Source organism: Haliotis rubra, unplaced genomic scaffold, assembly GCF_003918875.1.
Source record: "Haliotis rubra isolate DU_JTF1 unplaced genomic scaffold, ASM391887v1 Scf21, whole genome shotgun sequence".
NCBI classification, from domain to species: domain Eukaryota; kingdom Metazoa; phylum Mollusca; class Gastropoda; order Lepetellida; family Haliotidae; genus Haliotis; species Haliotis rubra.
This window is the reverse complement of record NW_025766114.1, coordinates 292,043-314,179: the sequence shown is the minus strand read 5'-3', so window position 1 is coordinate 314,179 and position 22,137 is coordinate 292,043. Positions and strand designations below refer to the sequence as shown.

Genomic DNA, 22,137 nt, shown 5'->3' with positions numbered 1-22,137 from the left:
TACTCACATTCAGGTCTACACCACTGGACAGGGCTGTGGCTGACGCGTTTGCTCATTATGCCGACGACCCAGGTTAGACATCTCACCAGGGGTACAAGAGTGAAGCCCATTTGTGGTGTCCCCCGCTGTGATATTGAAACCATACTCAGTCACTCACTGCTAGAGATATTTCCCTGATTTTATCAATTTAAGAAAGGCTATTACTCCACTTCGTTACCAGGTTTGTACAAGGTCTTTTGGACACCGGTCATTCAATGTCCAAACACTAAACAAATCTAAAACCCTGCTGCAGGATGAAAAACTGTTACGAGGCATGTGCAATGAAATACACATACACGACCACGATTGAAAGATCAAAGATCCAGCTACTGAAACCAATCCTTGATATTCCGTGTTTTCAAACTTTTCAAAGATTGGCTTTACAGCAAAATCAACACGCCCAGTGCAACAAGTTTCGATAAGCAACTGAAAAAGTCAACACAGCTGCCCGGACAAGATGATGTGATGACGAGGTGTCATCCTCACTTTTTGTGAGAGTAAATAAATAAGGAAAACAAGCGTTTTTCTGAAGCAATATTTACAAACAGCATTCATAAACAAAACACATTTCAGAATTACACAGGACATTCTGAGGATGAAAGCAGTAACATCTTGAAACATCTTCATATTTTGAGAGGACATTTAAACCATTAGACTGTATCTCTCCACAAATAGTATGTAAAATCTGACTTAAGGAGCATTTGACAATATTCGAAGAGCAGAAAGTAAATGGTATGACTTCTGTTTTGAAGACTGAAAAAATGTAAATTAATATATTAATTGCATTTGCACAGCTTCATCCTTCTTTGCACTGCCTTTCAAACATGTCCTTGAGAATTGTTAAGCTGTCGTTGAAGCGCAATTCATTTTTGAACGCTTGTTCCTTCCACCTGAAAAAACAATGTAATAATTATTACAAATACAATCCTAACTTTACATGAATATTATCAGCCAATTTCCTATGATACAATAAAGCCGATGGACAGACCTCAATAAAGGTCCATTTTGGTTCTATCACAGTGTGAGCTTTGATACACAAAGATCTTAACCTTCAACTAGCGAATCCTTGTCTGACAAAGGTATGCAACTCTGAACAGCTAAAATCTTGTCTTATCTGGTCCAAGTCGCCCTAAAACTATATCACCACCACCATATCAACTAGCGAAACTCTGCGGCGCGATTGATTTGCCGAGTCAACAAGTGCAGTCACATTACACCATTGCTGATACGCTTACATTGGCTGCCCACGAAACAGAGAATAGAATATAAAATCCTCACTCTCGCTTTCAAGTGCCTCCATGACAAAGCTCCAATCTATCTGAAAGATCTCCTCAGTGAATATGTCCCACCACGGCTTTTAAGATCAAGTTCTAATTGTCAGTTGAATGTCCCCAAGGTCAGATTAAAGTCATATGGACATAGACAGTTCTCTTACACAGCTCCCCTTTTCTGGAACTCACTGCCTCTGCACATCCGACAAGCCGCGTCCGTGGAATCTTTCCAGTCCCAACTGAAAACTTTCCTTTTTAAACAAGCTTATGAACTTTAATCCTTTCTTCAGATCACTCTATCTTTTAGCGCCTAGAGAAATTGCCTTGCAGTTTGATTTGTGCGCTATACAAGAACACTTATTATTATTATTATCCTTGTCTGACAAAGGTATGCAACTCTGAATAGCTACATACCTTGTCTTATCTGGTCCAAGTCGCCCTAAAACTATATCACCACCACCATATTAACTAGCGAATCCTTGTCTGACAAAGGTATGCAACTCTAAAAAGCTACATATCTTGTCATATCTAGTCCAAGTCGCCCTAAAACTATATCACCACCACCATATCTTGCCCTAGACCACTGGACCATTGCCAAGGCGATACAAACATGGGACAAGGTCAGTCTGTGAATGGGTGAGTGAATATTGTTTAACGAGCATCAGCAATTTTGCAGTAACATGCGGCAAGACAACCTGTGAATGAGTCATATCAAACTGATGTAGGCATTTTCCACTTTTCATACCAACAAGCAATGGTATTTATGTTTTTATAGGATTTGAACCTTTAATTCATACATAAAAATGTAATTTTTAGAGTAAAATTGATATTTTATACTTATCCTGACTCATGCTCTTTTGCTTGTCTTCTTCTTCTTGCGAACATAGTGGAACACTTGTATCTCCTTATTTGAAGCTCCCTTCAAAATAAAATCACTAATTGGTACTCACCACGAGTTGCTCCCCTTTGTTTCCCCTGGCGGGAAAGGTGTCGCCACCCTCTGGCCATGTGCTCCACTCTCTCCTGATTTAGCGAGCCCAACACTTGAACTTACAGGGAAATCCAAAGTGTTATGTGGGGAGGATGGGAGGGCTAACCTCATGAGTCAGGATAAGTATAAAATATCAATTTTACTCTAAAAATTACATATTTTTCCTTATCCTGACTCATGCTCTTTTGCTTGTAGCATCCTCTGAGCGGAGGTGGGTAACAGAATACTTTGGATTTATAATTAGTGATTTTGTATAGATATACTGTAATATCCCCTACGGGAACTTCATGAAGGCTTAGATTTAGGATGTTTCCTGTATAAAGAAAACCATAGGTTATATAAAGCCATTAAAGGGGAATTACATTATGAATATATTGAACAATACATATAAATTATATATATATATATAGGTGACTCTGATAGAGGCACTGAAATTGACTATACCAAAGTATATGCTTAAGGTTGAATACTTAAGCTGAACATATATACATAGCCCTAAAACTCCGTAGAGTTATAAGCTAGATGAGTATGTATAAAATACATATTAATCTTGTGAGGATAATATTTTAACGCCTCACGAGGGACTGTCAGTTGCTGGCGAGGACCAGTGGTCGAAATGGTGAATGCCAGAGACATCTTCTGTAGTGATGTCTCTCAGGTAGTGATTAGCAAATACCATGTTAGATTTCCAATAGCATCCTTCCATAATCGTGTTCAAGGAACAGTTACCGTGTAGAGAGGGCGAGGGTAGAGGCCAGTGCCCTGATCTCATGTGGATTTGATGCTGTTGGTGGGTCCAAGCCTGCTGCCTTGTAGGCACGGAGAATGACAGTCCTTATCCAAATAGATATTGTGGTCCGTGACACTTCTGTTTGATTCGTGGCGATAAGGGGATGAATAAGCGTTTGAGAAATCTTCTCCTTGTTTTGGATCGTCGTAAATAAACTTTGAAGCTCTTACGGACACAGTGATAGGTCTTGTGTATCTTGTGATCCGAGAATAGAGGATAAGCGCCGGGATGTGGAATAATCTGTCTGGTTGACCTGGCAGTTGATTTTCGCGATGAAATCCCATCTTAATCCGAGGTGCTGTGTTATGATTGTCATCAAACTGTATCCTCTCGTAATCCAGAGCGTGAATTTCAGACATTCTTGCTGCTGTGGCTAGCGATAGCAGAAACAGTGTTTTCTGTGAGAAATTCAAAGTTTGTCGATTCCAAAGGTTCATAGACCTCACTCGTGAGGTGTTGTAACACTACATTCAGATCCCAAGCTGGGCGTGGAACTTCCGCTTTTGGTCCTCAATCGGAAAGCTTCGTAGTAAGGCCAGTAACTCTGGAGATCTTGTCAATTTGACACCCGTTCTCATGGTGATTACAGAACTAAAGCGGCAAGATATGTTGATATCGTTGAACCTTTTAAATGCTTGTTTTGGTAGGTAACACAAATAGTCTGCCACTTGAGGTTGTGAAGCCTCTCTTGCTGTAAACCCTTTCTTTGTAGCATAATTTTTGAAACTGTGCCACTTGTGGAGTCGTACAAGTTACGAGTTGAGTAGCGTAAAGGCAAAGCGTGACTGCTTTTGCCGCCCTGGCAGAATATCCTCTCTTGTTTAAACACATTTGTATACAGTCCATACGTGTAGTGGGAACATTGCTGGGTTTCCGTGCACTTGTTTGGTGTGAGGATGAATTAACAGGTTTCGCGGCGGCAGGTAGCTCCAGTGTTGGTTGACCGATTTCTTGAATTAGTATGGGAAACCACGTTCTCTGGCCCGACCAGTAGGGCGCGACCAAAGTGAGTTGTAGGCTCTGTGTTTGTCTGATTTTCTGTAATACTTGAGGTATTATTGCTGGCGAAGCGAAACAGCGTGCGCATTGAGGCCTTCCATGATAGACTTAGAGCGTCCGTTGCCCAAGCTTGTGGGTCTGGGACTGGTGACACGAATGTCGGTAGCTGATTGTTGAATCGGCGTGGCGAATAGGTCTATTAGCGGCCCTAATTGCTTGATTATCTGTGCAAAAATTTCTCTGTTGATCATCCACTCTGTCGGTGATGGTAGATGAGGCGAGAGAAGCGTCTGCTAGTATATTTCTGGCTCGGGAATGTGCACTGCTCTGACATGTAGATTTAGATCTTGTATTAAATCGAACAGTTGAAAGCTTAGGTTCAAAAGGTTCATCGATCTCGTTGAGCCTTGCTTGTTTATGTAGAAGCGCCACTGTCGAATTGTCTGTATGGATCATTAGGAGCGCATTTTGTAGAAATGTGCTCCAATGTAGAATGGCGTTGATTACAGCTTTCATTTCTAGACTGTTTATATGGAGTTTGCATTCTTGCTGATTCCATAATCCTGATATCGTGTGGTTGGTGAGATGAGCTCCCCAACCTTGGAGTAACAGCGTCTACATACAGATGGGTTTTGTATTCCTGCTCTGCTAAACAAATCCCTTGAGACATTCGATTTCTTGGTCCACCATAGTAGATGCGGTCTGAGATGTTTCGGTAGACTGAATGGTTGTACATCGTTGAGATGTGCGTTGATGAGGACCTGTAGGGGGCGTAACTGTAATCTGCCTGTGACAGTCATGTCTTGGGCTGATGTGAGAAGACCTAGTAGGCTCTTCCATTGTCGCGAGTGGTAGCGGAGAGAGTAGAGCTGGTGGAATGGTCTGCTGTATCTTGAGCCAAGCGGTCTTCTGGTACCATAATACGGGTTGCGATTTGTGATGAATCGAATACCTAGGAACTGCAGGTCTTTGCGATGGTACTAGGTCCGACTTGCGTAAGTTTACTAACCAACCTAGTTGTGTTAGTAGCTTTATGATGTAATTTAACTGTAGTTTGAGGCGCAGTGGATCTTGATCTACTTGTATCCGTCGTCGAGGTAAAAAAGCACTGCGTAGCCCTTGACGATGTAGAAATTTGATAATCGGTTTCGTTATCCTCGTGAATAGCCAGGGGCTGATGATATTCGAATGGGAGTACTTTCCACTGGTAATGTAGCCCTTCTAGAGTAAATCGTGGGGTATTTCCTGGAATCGGGATGAATGGGGATGTGCAGGTAGGCATCCTGTAGATCTATGCTGCCCATGTAGTCCATAGGACGAATCATCTGGCGTAACTGAGGTAAATGTATCATGCGAAACCGGTGGTTTGCGTAGATAGTTCTTGTTGAAAAAGCTCATGTTGTAGATGAGTCTGTATTTCTCCGTGGAGTTTTCTTGGGAACTAGGAAAACTGGGGAGTAGAAACCTGGTTCGGACGTTTGCTTGATCTATTACTTCTATGGCCTGTTTGGATAGGAGTGATGAAACAGCCTCTCTTATCTTTGGTAGTTGTTTAGCTTGTAAATCGAACTTGGGGGTTTGATTGTCAGCGGAGGCTTGGCCTGTAGAGGATCTGAAATCCGTGTTGAAGAATGTTGGAGGCGTAAGGGTCTTGCAATATTCCCCAGTTTTCCCAGTGTAGTTGGGGCGTCCACCCACTTGAGCTGGCTGTACTGGAACGGCTGGGGTGGAAGACTCCAGTCGTTCGAACCTGTGTTTCAGCGTCTATAATTGCGGGAACCTCTGGGTGTCCTGCCTCTTCCTGATCCTCCTCTATAGTTGCCATATGGGCTGACGAAAAGAATCTTTACCTCTAGAGCTGGCTATCTTCCTGTCTCTTGCTCTTTGTAGGCCCGTGAACTTAGATCTGCCTGAGTATCTTTGTGAAGTCTGACGAATGGCGCTGGCTAGTGTGTCCATCGATCTAATCATAAGGACTTCCCTGGAATCCTTAGAGACTTCCTTGGCGACTTTGTCGATTTCTCCGTCAAAGATGGATGTTGTCGACCACGGGGCTGTATAAAGTGGGGCTGTAAAGTTCTCCCCAATTACAGGAGGCGAGGAGGCCTTGGACGACGAGCTAAGGTCAGTGCTGCTGAAACAGATGTAAGATGATCCGTTAAAAACTGCTGATCTTTCTTTTGCATAAGTAAGGCAGAATAAATCATTCTATCATCTTCCGTCGTGGAATCCGAATCTAGTAATAAGAGTCTCATTGATCGTCCTAGATCTATTTAACCCAAAGAACATCGTCTCGTCATGGTTTCTATATGAGCCAACTTTGCGATCATCCATCTTGTAAATCTTGTTCTTTACATCGCTGATGATCTTATAGTTCTCATCGATGTCCTGGGCCTTGTAGAAGGAGTCCATGTTATCGTGGAGAACTTCTTGGCTTGAAAGTTGGGCAGATGTGGTGACTGAACTTCGTAGCTTTCTGGAAAGCTGCATCTAGATTCTGTGGCACTGCCGCAATCGAGGTCGTCGGGGTAGAGTGATTGCATCTGGATCATCTTCCTTCATCAAATCGTCTGCGCTGTATTGCCACTTTTAGATGGTGATGTGAGATCTAGGTTATTGACCATCCAATACCGTATCTCTGCATCAGAAAATATGATTCCTCCATCATCCTCAAAACCATCATCATTAACAAATTGTAGATGCTCTTAGGGACTGCGTGTAGCTGTCTGTATATCTGATGAGGTTTGTGGCGATCTAGTTGACTTAATGCGCCGCTCTATGTGGAGATCTGACGGGTGATCGACCTGGTGATGAGCGAAGTGGAGATTGTCTATGGGATGATCTTCGGAGACTTGCGAGGTGAATGTTGATACCCTTCGTGAAGCTCTTCGGCAGTCCCTCGATGTTCTTCTAGATGATGAGGATCTGGAATCATATGTCCTTCGCGAATGCCTTCGCGATGCTTCATTTGCGTCCGGTCCGGGGGATCGATGATATGACCTTCGCGAAGCCTCCCTGATGTCTGATGGTCTGAGTCCATATCTAGAGATGAAATCGAAGATGGTGATGATCTCTCCCGCCTTAGCGAAGGCTGTACATCTAGGTCCTTCGTCAAGGTGGTGCGGGACTTCCTTAGCGAAGGTGACATCGTCTTGGCTGCTACGTTGACGGGGGGTGCCTCTGGGGTGCTGTCTACGTTGGAGCCTTCGCGAAGGCTCGGACCCTGCTTGCGCAGTTTGTAGTGGTCCTCCATGATGTTCATAATCTGCGCATCATGTCTTCTGGGATGATCTGTGGCGAAGTTAGTCCGGCGTCTTTTCTGCGATGGGGTTCATATCAATGGCGTCTGGCGTCGGTGTAGAGGCATCAGGCTGCATGGTGATCTCTGCAGAAGTCACAGTCGCTGACACGGTCGCTTCTTCTGCCGTAAAGTCGGGGATGATTATCGGCTGATCATCGTAGAGGCCCAATTCTGCTGCTGGAGCGATCTCGGCTGAGAAAGTTCTTGCTGTCTTCGTGGAGATTTCCCTTTGGAAGTCTGCGCTGCCCTGGGTGTCCTCAATCTGCGTTGAGGCGGCGATGAGCCCTCTTAGACTTGGTCTGCAATGGCGGGATGTCTGGGGAGGCGGTCGTTTCTTCGAGGTAACGGACTGCGTCCCGTTCCTCTACGAAGGGTCTCTAGCAGAACACCAGGCGGAGAGAGGTCGATCGCTAGCAGCTGACTGGATGGAATATCTGGACTCTCTGCCATGTTTTGCCCTTGTTTGCGTGATCTATCTGCTTGCGTCTTAAAGGCGCAAAGATGATATTTATTAAATGCAGAATGAGATAAATTAATGCAGTAACTGCAGCGTGAATTAAACGCTGCAGTAGAACAACTAGGGCATATTACATGTGGATGGGAGGCAGAAAAGCGTAATCTACAAATCGTACAGATTTTCATCAGCGTAAAGCTAGCTGAACAATCCGCGAATACTGCGTGAATAAACAGTAGAAATCACGATAATTAATCAATACAAATAGTAAAGGATACTAGCTATACCTCTATAGTAACCTATGAGAGGTAAAAACTAAGAGATTATCAAAGGATATGGTGTGTAAGGAGACACGAGGCGCTCTCACATCCTGCTCACTGGGCGAAGAAGGAGAGAGTGGAGCACATGGCCAGAGGGTGGCGACACCTTTCCCGCCAGGGGAAACAAAGGGGAGCAACTCGTGGTGAGTACCAATTAGTGATTTTATTTTGAAGGGAGCTTCAAATAAGGAGATACAAGTGTTCCACTATGTTCGCAAGAAGAAGAAGTCAAGCAAAAGAGCATGAGTCAGGATAAGGAAAAATACATACTTCATTCTGATGCGCTTCCATCGGGCCATGTGATTCAGCAGCAGGTGCTCTGGGGGTGGAGCCTGGTCAGGATCCTGAAATAGTTGGTTGCATAATGAATGTAATTAATAATTACAATAATACAATGTTATTGGTGTGATTCCTCAACACATGCTGGTCTAGTACTAAAATCTGAAAAATTTGAACTGAAGCCAGTTAACTGGGAAAATAATATAGCAGGATTTCGAAATAAATAGAAGAGACAAATATTGTTGAGAAACAAGGTAAACGTCGAGAATTGAGTGTGATAAATTCAATGCCGCTATTATCAGTATTCATGTTTTATAACAGTGTGTTTACTAAATGTGGGAGACATTCACCATTTTGGTGAAACCCATGCCCACAGGTGTCGAGCAAACAAACCTAGAGACATAATCATTTGTACTTGAATTTAAACCTACAATCAAAGGTTCTGACCATGGATGTGATGTTTGAATGACTGGATACACTTACCGCATGGATGTCCAGGGGAGCCTCCTCCACCATCAGTTGACTGGGAATTCTGGGATCTTTAAACTCATCGGTTATTTCCTGTTTAACTGGCACTGGTAGTAGAAAGATGTCCGGGAATCTGTCGGGCTGGAAAACATAAATCAAGTCTCATTATGGTAACTATATATCATTCACACATGAATTGAAGGTACCGTAGCCTAGTGGTTAAATCGCTCGCTCGTCATGCTGAAGACCTGTGTTCGATTCTCCACATGGGTACTATGTGTGAAGCCCTTTTCGGGTGTCCCCTGCAGTGAATATTGCTAAAAGTGAAAAACGACACTCACTCACTAACACATGAATTGGTGCATCAGGTGACATAACAGATCACGTTTTCTTGGTTTACAATCATTACAAAACTTTTCATTATCTGCAAATTCAGATTGTCAGCCATAGAAAAGGACTTTACAGTTTATCTTCACATTATTAACCCTGATAATACAAAATCTGGAGGTGATAAATTTATTGTGAGAAGTATAATTATAATCTTGTGACCCAGTCAGTCTGCTAGAAAGCCAATCTTTGCTCACATCATCATCCTGAGACTGTAGCTCAGCATCTGGTTCCGGGGTGGGCGGGCGTCCGCGGCCGAGGGCCCAGGTTGCGATTGTTTGGCTGGTTCTTCATCCAGGCTCGACACACAGGATACAGCGGTGTTGCCTCCTCAAACTGGGCCAAGTCCACACTCCGGTCAAACAGCTTCATGATGTAGCTCTCTGTAACACCAGGAAATTGTCAGGTCTGAATGCGAGACATGTCCTTTTCATCTCAAGTGCTGGCATTTTGGTAAACAAACCCCTGGGTCCCTTTTCATGATACTTGTCAAATCAAATTACCCGTCTCTGATTTTCATCAGTCAGTTTGCTTTGCATGCAAACCAGTAACAGACCAGTTGGAATGCAAATTACACACCAGCATCAAATTGGCTCAGGTCTATCAACAACATGGTGGTCAGTCCCACTGCTTACAATGGACTTGGTGTGACATTCACCATTGAAAAACTGGGTGTCATGCAAAAGAAAGTCTTCTTGATGGAACAGATGTATTCATTAAAACTAGCTGTGGCTTCGGTTTCAGATATTATGAGTTCCCCCCCTTCCCTTTCCTACTTCCTTTTTTTAAATTAACTTGATGTTTGAGTGTTTGTAAAATGTTAATAAAGTATTAGCAGTCCCATATCTGCTCTTTTCCAAGAAATTGTACTATGTGCCTTGTGAGAATCTGAATCAGGGCAACTGTTTACTGCAAGAACCCAAGAAGGTACAGGATCGGGTGGTCAGGCTCGCTGACTTTCTTGACACATGTCATCTGTTCCCCATTGTGCAGATCGATGCTCATACTGTTGATCACTGGATTGTCTGGTCCAGACTCGATTATTTACAGACCGCCGCCATATAGCTGAAATATTGCTGAGTGTGGCGTTAAACAACAAACAAACCATACCAAAGCTGAAAAGAATCTGGCGGCGTAAAACTAACTCACTCACTCAAACTCATGTTTACTGCAAGAATATATTCATGATATCCTTGGACTATAGACTTGGGAAAACGTAGTGTACAGAGTAATTCAAATCTGCCTTGTTCCTATCCCCACATGTCAGGAGACAACATCAGACATATCAAACAGTATAACCAGTGATCATCTCAACCAGCACAACTCACGATGTGATGGATCCCCGTCTCCCCCGTCTTCATCATCTTTCCTCTTCCTCTTCCGTGCCCGGGCCCCAAGCTTCCTTGGGGATCCAACTGGAGAGATTGGGCTGAACAGAGACAAGGATACTTACAACTCAAGTATCATATAGGGATGAAACTATACAGCAAGGTTTCGCTACTATGTGTGTTATACATGGGATGTGATATGCAAATTTACATAAAATTGTGTAGCGATACATAGGATTCAATATGTATATATTGCATGGAGATTTCTTGAACATAACTATTTCAGAGCAGGTTCAAAAATAGTCTGTCATACAGACCCTGAAACAAATATACAATGTATCTAAGAAAGCCCATGCAAGTCTAGATTTCCAGAGTTTCAGGGCTCCTTTTCACCATATTTTACCTTTTTAACTAAGAACTGTTTTTTTCTGGAAAATATGTTCATTTCAGAGACTAGTTGTTATCTATTTCAAAGGAAAAGAAGCGTTGTATCTTATCGTGGCAGGAACACTCATGATGTTTTGTGCACTGAAGTACTGTTTCAACCATAGTATCATTCTCATCCAACAAAGACGTTTTACAAATAAGAACAAGAGCACTGATACTATATCCGCCTAATTCAAGTATTTACTCTAATTTCAGTTTTTATATCTTAAAGACCCACAAATTGATATATTGAATACAGCCTTTATGAGTTTATAATAATTGGCAAGTCTAACATAATGCGGTTTCTGAAAATTAAAACAAGAAGACAAAGTCATCAATATCCCCCGCAACGGCAAAATACTCTTTATGAATATGTCTACTAGTTATGATTATGTCAATGTTTTGAAGTGTATACAGCAAAGTGGAAGGAGAGTATTGAAAGGTTTTAAGATCTGCTCCAGAAAGGAGCACTACCACCAAATTCAGTTGAAGCCTAACTTGTTGCCATGGAAAATGCAACAAGATGACATCCTCATAGTCACAGCCTAAGTCATGTTTCCATGGAAACAGCAAAAAATAAAATTCATATCTGGATCTAAACCCCAAAAGGCACATCTAGGGATAATGGTTGATATATGTACCAAGTCTGGTTAACATATCACCAATAGTTTAGGAGATATGCTTCGGACAAAGTGTGACAGACGCACGGATGGACACACAGACGGAACTTCGTTGTTGCGGGGCATAAAAATGAAGAAAGTCTCTTGGTTTCTTTTCATAATATTTTATTACACAACTTAACATCAGCTTTTTCTTCATAAAATATGTTGATTTGAGAGTCTGGATGATGTTAGTCTGTCCTAGTGGTTATTAACTGTAATATTGATAGTAAATAGAAATATATTGTTTTATTAGTTGCCATAGTTACGTTTATATACATACCGGACCTGCACTTCAGGCTGACTGCTTGATCCTTCACCTTCACTCAGTGGGCTGAAAATACACACAGCAAGGTCAAGGAAATATCTTAACTTGACCTGATAATAACATAATAAATGCACATTTCTAATGTGCTACTTCCATGCATTGGGGCCAGACATGGGTTCAATTACTTTGAAATGTAATTAATTAAATTACAATTACTTTGATTTTCCTCAATTACAATTACAAATACAATTACACCTTAAATTAAAATGTAATTAATTAAATTACAATTACATTACCAATGTAATTAATTACATTACAAATTACTTTGTTACAAACAAAAAAACCCCAAAAAATATATTTCTGTATTCCTTTAATCAACAAGATATCGATGTTGGTAAAGAGTAGTCACTAAATCCGATTCATATTTTTGTCATCAAAAAGTTAAATGCAAAATTAGATTATATCTACAATGTACACTATTTGATCAAATTTGTATTTTGCATATTTCTTTGGGCTTATTATCAAATACACACCTCTATCATCTCTTGTTGCAAAAAACACTTTGTCCACCACTGTTACCTAAGGTATACTGTATCATGACAGGCCTACATTACAATATATAATCAGCCGGTCTCTCTATCTGACATAATCCACATTAACATACTAAAGGATTTGTCAACTTGGATTTATGGCTTATTACCTTTCATGATTATAAAAATAGGACTACAGTTCAGTAAGATTTTGAATATCATATCCTATGAGAAATAAACAAAGAGGCCATTTTGATAGGAACTTGACTAATAGTACTGTTAATCCCCATTTCCTCAAATACCAACCTACATTCAGTCATGCGTTACTGATTCCCTTTGTTTCACAAATGTGCAGATGGTGATAGTTACAAAGGCTTAGACATTCAAATCTCTTTCAGAACTTAACACCTGCTAGAGTATATACCAACAACAAGCATCTTATTGAAAAACAATGCTTTGTCCTCCTTATTGTACATAACTTAATTGAAAGGGTTGCCTGATGACCACCAAAATAAAAAGTGAGATGTAATTTGATGTAATTGAAAAAGTAATTGAAAAATTCAATTACATTGAGATATTAATTAATTAAATTACAATTACAAATTACATTTTAAACATTCAATTACAAATTACATGCAATTACAGTGAAGCCCCGTTAGTCCGGACTCTGATAATCCGGATGTCTCGCCTCCCGGGCGATTTCAGCTTGTTACCAATCTATGCCTATATAATTTGCCTCGATAATCCGGAAATTCGGTTTCCGGAACCGGACGGTAAGTAGCTGTAGCCAATCAGTAAAATAAACAGTATATTGCTTCACAGTCCGGACGCTGTAAGTCGTGTTCACGAACCGTAACAACACCTCCCGGCGATGTTTACTTAATTAACTGGCCAACTGGGTTGTTGTTTTAATTAGACATTAAAAGCTCCGACTGAAGATACTGTACATTTACACTTTGATTGACACCACAATACAAAGCGTGGATGACAAGTGAGCTGTTTTGTGATTGGTTAATGTACTTTGACAGACAGATCTTGGTCCGCGTGGACTTAAAGTGATTTTGCTTTACGACAATGCTGCAAGTCACAAGTGTGCCGCTAACTTTGAGAAATGTGACCAAATACCGTCTCATATTCAACCCGATGGATGCAGGAATAATTCGGACATTCAAGGCATACTACAATAGATTGCTTGTTAGACATTACCTCACCTGCGCTGAGGAAGGACGTGATCAGACACGTCGGATCAACATGCGGATGTCACTCGGTAAAATTATTGATGTGATGAATTAAGCTTTACATTAAATGCTTATTTGTTTTATCCAGATTCGTGTCGTTTTTGTAATAGTTAGGGAAGCAACTTGGGTCTTGATTCAGTAGTCCGGACTATTCGCAATCCGGACGAATTTACTGAGAAACGCAACCGTCCGGATTAACGAGGCTTCACTGTACATAGATTTTTGTAATTAATTACATTCAATTACAATTACAAATTACAATTACCCCATGTCTGATTTGGGCATGCTCATAACATAAGTATTTGTAATTGGAAATTGAACTGTTAGCCTCTGTACCATATATACAGACAATAAAAAGGTCAGTTTCAGGTGAAGATGATCAACATCTCTTTTTCAAACATACCAAAATTTCATTTTATAATCGACAGTGTTAAACAATTATATATCCTGGCGTGGTAGTAGCCATTGTCTCTTGCCTATGTTCATAAATTCTTCTGATTTTATACACATCAGAGAAAAAAGATAAAAATGAAATATAATTTAATCAAATTGATTAGTCAATGTTACCTCTCATCCTTCTTGTCCACCAGATACTGAAGGGTCGCTCCAAGTTTAGATCTGAATGAGGCCACCTCAGCTATAAAAGATGAACAAATTCACATCATTATTCCTGAAAACAATTCAGACTGACAATGTGACATTTCATGATAATTAATATTTACAAGGAGTAAGAATGCAAGCAGTGAGTTTTAGTTTCACGCCTTTTAGCAAAAAAAATATTCCAGTAATATCACGGCGGGGTATACCAGAAATGGGTTTCAAATATTGTACCCATGTTGGGAATCGAACCTGTGTCTTTTGTGTGACAAGTGAATGCTTAACCACTAGGCTACCCCACACCCCAAGAACGCAAGGAACATTTGGCAGTTCATGAACATCAAAGGAACCAGAGGAAGAATTCCTCTTGTGTCTTTGGAGAGCATTTGGAAGGGATACGCATAAGGGAGAGAATTTGTGGATGTAAACTTCAATATTATGAGGAACACAACATTTCAGAGTACATGTATATGCTTACTCCTTCATCACATGTTAATCATTCAACTGATGAAGCAACAACATCCTCTGCAGCACTAAGTTTCTCACAGAGAAGAAGGTGACATCCATCAATTCTTTCATTCATCATGCTTATGTGCATATTCTGAGTCTGATATAGAGTGAGTGAGTGAGTTTAGTTTTACGCCGCACTCAGCAATATTCCAGCTATATGGCGGCGGTCTGTAAATAATCGAGTCTGGGCCAGACAATCCAGTGATCAACAGCATGAGCATCGATCTGCGCAATTGGGAACCAATGACATGTGTCAACCAAGTCAGCGAGCCTGACCACCCGATCCCGTTAGTCGCCTTTTACGACAAGCATAGTCGCCTTTTATGACAAGAATGGGTTGCTGAAGACCTATTCTACCCCGGATCTTCACAGGTCGTCTGATATAGAACTGAGATACAACACATATGACTTTTACAGAGTCAAAGTATCATAGCATGGCATTTGGGACATATGTATCCCTCCCTGTTGACAAAAGTTACTTTCAAGGCATCAATAGAGTTGTAATTTCATAATGGTTGCTGTAAGTAATGATAAGTTTTGTTACCTGTCAATCACTACAATTTTGGTGAAATCTATGAAGATCTAAAATATACTGAATGAATTTTAAATTCAACTCATAAAATAAATTACAAACATATGTCGATAGATATGTACAATAATGTAATTTTTAGAGTAAAATTGATATTTTATACTTATCCTGACTCATGCTCTTTTGCTTGTCTTCTTCTTCTTGCGAACATAGTGGAACACTTGTATCTCCTTATTTGAAGCTCCCTTCAAAATAAAATCACTAATTGGTACTCACCACGAGTTGCTCCCCTTTGTCTCCCCTGGCGGGAAAAGGTGTCGCCACCCTCTGGCCATGTGCTCCACTCTCTCCTGATTTAGCGAGCCCAACACTTGAATTTACAGGGAAATCCAAAGTGTTATGTGGGGAGGATGGGAGGGCTAACCTCATGAGTCAGGATAAGTATAAAATATCAATTTTACTCTAAAAATTACATATTTTTCCTTATCCTGACTCATGCTCTTTACTTGTAGCATCCCACGGACGGAGGTGGGTAACAGAATACTTTGGATTTATAATTAGTGATTTTGTATAGATATACTGTAATATCCCCACGGGAACTTCATGAAGCCTTAGATTTAGGATGTTTCCTGTATAAAGAAAACCATAGGTTATATAAAGCCATTAAAGGGAATTACATTATGAATATATTGAACAATACATATAAATTATATATATATATATATAGGTGACTCTGATAGAGGCACTGAAATTGACTATATCCAAGTATATGCTTCAGGTAGAATACTTAAGCTGAACATATATACATAGCCCTAAAACTCCTTAGAGTTATAAGCTAGATGAGTATGTATAAAATACATATTAATCTTGTGAGGCTAATATTTTAAGCCTCTGAGGGACTGTCAGTTGCTGGCGAGGACCAGTGGTCGAAATGGTGAATGCCAGAGACATCTTCTGTAGTGATGTCTCTTAGGTAGTGATTAGCAAATACCATGTTAGATTTCCAATAGCATCCTTCCATAATCGTGTTCAAGGAACAGTTACCGTGTAGGGCGAGGGTAGAAGCCAGTGCCCTGATCTCATGTGGATTTGATGCTGTTGGTGGGTCCAAGCCTGCTGCCTTGTAGGCCTGAGGAGAATGACAGTCCTTATCCAAATAGATATTGTGGTCCGTGACACTTCTGTTTGATTCGTGGCGATAATGGGATGAATAAGCGTTTGAGAAATCTTCTCCTTGTTTTGGATAAATTAAGTAAATAAACTTTGAAGCTCTTACCGGACACAGTGATAGGTCTTGTGTATCTTGTGATCCGAGAATAGAGGATAGCGCCGGGATGTGGAATAATCTGTCTGGTTGACCTGGCAGTTGATTCTTTGCAATGAAATCCCATCTTAATCCGAGGTGTGCTGTGTTATGATTGTCATCAAACTGTATCCTCTCGTAATCCAGAGCGTGAATTTCAGACATTCTTGCTGCTGTGGCTAGCGATAGCAGAAACAATGTTTTCTGTGAGAGAAATTCAAAGTTTGTCGATTCCAAGGGTTCATAGACCTCACTTCGTGAGGTGTTGTAACACTACATTCAGATCCCAAGCTGGGGCGTGGAACTTCCGCTTTTGGTCCTCAATCGGAAAGCTCGTAGTAAGGCCAGTAACTCTGGAGATCTTGTCAATTTGACACCGTTCTCATGGTGATTACAGAGCTAAAAGCGGCAAGATATGTTGATATCGTTGAACCTTTTAAATGTTTGTTTTGGCGTAGGTAACACAAATAGTCTGCCACTTGAGGTTGTGAAGCCTCTCTTGCTGTAAACCCTTTCTTTGTAGCATAATTTTGAAACTGTGCCACTTGTCGCCGTACAAGTTCTGAGTTGAGTAACGTAAAGGCAAGCGTGACTGCTTTTGCCGCCCTGGCAGAATATCCTCTCTTGTTTAAACACATTTGTATACAGTCCATACGTGTAGTTGGAACATTGCTGGGTTTCCGTGCACTTGTTTGGTGTGAGGATGAATTAACAGGTTTCTTGGCGCTTGGGTAGCTCCAGTGTTGGTTGACCGATTTCTTGAATTAGTATGGGAAACCACGTTCTGGCCGACCAGTAGAGGCGACCAAAGTGAGTTGTAGGCTCTGTGTTTGTCTGATTTTCTGTAATACTTGAGGTATTATTGCTGCTGGCGGAAGCGCGATGCGCATTGAGGCCTTCCCATGATAGACTTAGGCGTCCGTTGCCCAAGCTTGGGGTCTGGGACTGGTGACACGAATGTCGGTAGCTGATTGTTGAATCGGCGTGGCGAATAGGTCTATTAGCGGCGCTCCTAATTGCTTGATTATCTGTGCAAAAATTTCCCGGTTGATCATCCACTCTGTCGGTGATGGTAGATGAGGCGAGAGAGAGCGTCTGCTAGTATATTTCTGGCTCCGGGAATGTGCACTGCTCTGACATGTAGATTTAGATCTTGTATTAAATCGAACAGTTGAAAGCTTAGGTTCAAAAGGTTCATCGATCTCGTTGAGCCTTGCTTGTTTATGTAGAACGCCACTGTCGAATTGTCTGTATGGATCATTAGGCGCGCATTTTGTAGAAATGTGCTCCAATGTAGAATGGCGTTGATTACAGCTTTCATTTCTAGACTGTTTATATGGAGTTTGCATTCTTGCTGATTCCATAACCCTGATATCGTGTGGTTGGTGAGATGAGCTCCCCAACCTTGGAGTGACGCATCTACATACAGATGGGTTTTGTATTCCTGCTCTGCTAAACAAATCCCTTCGCAGACATTCGATTTCTTGGTCCACCATAGTAGATGTGGTCTGAGATGTTTCGGTAGACTGAATGGTTGTACATCGTTGAGATGTGCGTTGATGAGGACCTGTAGGGGACGTAACTGTAATCTGCCTGTGACAGTCATGTCTTGGGCTGATGTGAGAAGACCTAGTAGGCTCTGCCATTGTCGCAGTGGTAACGGAGAGAGTAGAGCTGGTGGAATGGTCTGTTGTATCTTGAGCCAACGGTCTGAGCTGTATTGCCACTTTTAGATGGTGATGTGAGATCTAGGTTATTGACCATCCAATACCGTATCTCTGCATCAGAAAATATGATTCCTCCATCATCCTCAAAACCATCATCATTAATAAATTGTAGATGCTCTTCGGGACTGCGTGTAGCTGTCTGTATATCTGATGAGGTTTGTGGCGATCTAGTTGACTTGTGTGCCGCTCTATGTGGAGATCTGATGGGTGATCGACCTGGTGATGAACGGAGTGGAGATCGTCTATGGGATGATCTTCTCGGAGACTTGTGAGGTGAATGTTGATAGCTTCGCGAAGCTCTTCGGCAGTCCCTCGATGTTCTTCTAGACGATGAAGATCTGGAATCATATGTCCTTCGCGAATGCCTTCGCGAAGCTTCATTTGCGTCCGGTCCGGGGGATCGATGATATGACCTTCACGAAGGCTTCCGTGATGTCTGATGGTCTGAGTCCATATCTAGAGATGAAATCGAAGATGGTGATGATCTCTCCCGCCTTCGCGAAGGCCTTCGCGAAGGCTGTACATCTAGGTCCTTCGTCAAGGTGGTGCGGGACTTCCTTCGCGAAGGTGACATCGTCTTGGCTGCTACGTTGACGGGGGGTGCCTCTGGGGTGCTGTCTACGTTGGAGCCTTCGCGAAGGCTCGGACCCTGCTTGCGCAGTTTGTAGTGGTCCTCCATGATGTTCATAATCTGCCGCATCATGTCTTCTGGGATGATCTGTGACGAAGTCGTCGGCGTCTTTTCTGCGATGGGGTTCACATCAATGACGTCTGACGTCGGTGTAGAGGCATCAGGCTGCATGGAGATCTCTGCAGAAGTCACAGTCGCTGACACCGGTCGCTTCTTCTGCCGTAAGTCGGGGATGATTATCGGCTGATCATCGTAGAGGCCCAACTCTGCTGCTGGAACGATCTCGGCTGAGAAAGTTCTTGCTGTCTTCGTAGATTTCCCTTTGGAAGTCTGCGCTGCCCTGGGTGTCCTCAATCTGCGTTGAGACGACGATGAGGCCCTCTTAGACTTAGTCTGCAATGACGGGATGTCTGGGGAGGCCGGTCGTTTCTTCGAGGTAACGGACTGCGTCCCACGTTCCTCTGCCGCAGGGGTCTCTAGCAGAACACCAGACGGGAGAGGGTCGATCGCTAGCAGCTGACTGGAAGGAATATCTGGACTCTCTGCCATGTTTTGCCCTTGTTTGCGTGATCTATCTGCAGCACGTCTTAAGACGCAAAGATGATATTTATTAAATGCAGAATGAGATAAATTAATGCAGTAACTGCAACGTGAATTAAACGCACACGGCGTAGAACAACTAGGGCATATTACATGTGGATCGGAGGCAGAAAAACGTAATCTACAAATCGTACAGATTTTCATGAACGTAAAGCTAGCTGAACAATCACGAATATACGTGAATAAACAGTAGAAATACGATAATTAATCAATACAAATAGTAAAGGATACTAGCTATACCTCTATAGTAACCTATGAGAGGTAAAAACTAAGAGATTATCAAAGGATATGTGTGTAAGGAGACACAAGGCGCTCTCACATCCTGCTCACTGGGCGAAGAAGGAGAGAGTGGAGCACATGGCCAGAGGGTGGCGACACCTTTTCCCGCCAGGGGAGACAAAGGGGAGCAACTCGTGGTGAGTACCAATTAGTGATTTTATTTTGAAGGGAGCTTCAAATAAGGAGATACAAGTGTTCCACTATGTTCGCAAGAAGAAGAAGACAAGCAAAAGAGCATGAGTCAGGATAAGGAAAAATAACTCTTTTTATAACCGGATAGTGTAGTAACAGGATAAACTGTTTCAGAGGCATTATAGAATATATCCACCAACCGAACCTGACCCTACCTCAAGCTTAACCCTAAAGAAATACCACCATTTCAGGGATTGGGATAGAGAACTTTGACAATGGGCCATTTTCAGGATTATTAGCCATTTTCTGAATTTAGAATGGGCCCAAACCCTTGTATCAATAGTAAAGTTTAACATTTTAATGGGCCATTTTTTATTCTAATGTGCAAAATGGCCCATGGCTCCTGCCTTTCCCAATCCCTGCATTTCATTGTTGACAAGTACATCAGGTTGTGTGCCAAAGCTGATAGACTTCATGTCTGTATCATTAGCTCATGGTGAATGCGTAACAGTCCATTCACTATATAATTTTGTATGCAATTGGCAAATATAAGGAAATGACTGCCAAACACATTCTGTATGCTACTGAAATAAAGTTACTGTTTTCTAGAAATGTCATCTAGTTAAGAAATTAATCATAAACTATCTGCAATATTGTTTAAGTGTTACATTTAAGAATTTGCATGCCAAATTTTTCATTTTTCTAGGTGGACAAATATCATAGTCTTGGGAAAATGTGAAGTATACGCGCATCTGATTATTGGTTGACACATGTCATTGTATCCCAATTGTGTAGATCAGTCAGGGGTTCAAAAATCCCATCACCTGATGCCCGGGACAAGTCAGTTTTCATTTCGGGCAATCAAATAATGGTATCTTACTTGTCTGTAGGCTACTAGATAATTTCCACTTATGATTTCAAACTGCAAAAAAACTTGGATTTAATTTCATATCTGCTCAAAATGTAGCTATTAAATTTCGTAATGATAATAAAGTAGAGTTGTCTTTCTTTGCTATATATCAGTTTACAATAAATAGTCCAGTAAACATTAACATCAAATGCCATGTTGATTTATTCTTTCATAATTACATCATCATGATTATGTAATAAAATCAGGGCAAGTGGAAAATTAGTCAGGACACTGATTGTCTGGTTAGGTCTCGATTATTTACACTGTCAATTACAGACCACTGCCATATAGCAGGAATATGGCTGGATTGTCTGGTCAGGTCTCGATTATTTACAGACCACTGCCATATAGCAGTGCGGCTAAACAACAACCAAACCAAAACCTGAATATTAATTTATTACATGGGCTGATTAGAATGTTGTCTCTGCTGCGATACAGGGTCATGTCTTGACTGTATAGGACCGCTCAAGGCTGGTCACTGGGATGACTGTGAGCAGATACCATATATCATATATGGTCTCTGCTGTGAGTTTGTGAGGAACAATATTTATGGACAGACAACTTCTTTGATGCAAAATAGAGGCTAACATCGTAGATGTAGATCCTAACATCGTTATTACTTGCTTGATAACGGTGTAAGCATCTAGTATCTACACCGAATCGACGTATCTATAGTTGTCTATCCATAAATATTGTTCCCATTCAGAATTATGAAAGATCAAACAATCAATAAATCAGGTGATAATATAGTAGACTAAAGGATATTACTGAACAGTCAGAGTGTACTTTGTAAATTGCAGTGTGTCCACATTCTGACAGATGTGTCTACATAGTCCCACATCTCTAAAAACCTCTGGGGGTTTAGAGGATGTGGCAATCATCGTCATGCAGATCAGCTACAGAGGATATTTCATGCATTTCAGACCATTCTACTGCAAGTACGTCCAAAGAGTTACACACCATGTTTGTTTCTTGACATCTTGAATTCTTCTTGAAATAGCAACGATAGCTATGGTTATTTAATTCAAGGCACGACAGGGTCGTACTCAAAAATCTTCCTCTTGGCCTTATTTTGCAAAAGCCGCCATTGACACTGCCGTACGCATTAACGACGTTTCTGATTGGTTAGATAACGTAACAGGCTCCCGTTAGAGAGACAAATACTGATTGG

At 41.5% G+C, this 22,137-nt stretch overlaps 1 protein-coding gene across 1 annotated transcript; it reads right to left on the bottom strand.

Annotated features, from left to right (window-relative positions):
* Positions 1-560: 560 nt before the first annotated feature.
* Positions 561-22,064, bottom strand: LOC124276528 (protein lin-37 homolog). Its single transcript, XM_046712160.1, is given in 9 exon segments — positions 561-929; positions 8,436-8,509; positions 8,928-9,053; positions 9,497-9,559; positions 9,561-9,682; positions 10,628-10,728; positions 11,996-12,046; positions 14,316-14,385; positions 21,927-22,064. Coding segments are annotated over 9 exon segments (720 nt in total). The 5' UTR covers positions 21,946-22,064; the 3' UTR covers positions 561-835.
* Positions 22,065-22,137: the final 73 nt, after the last annotated feature.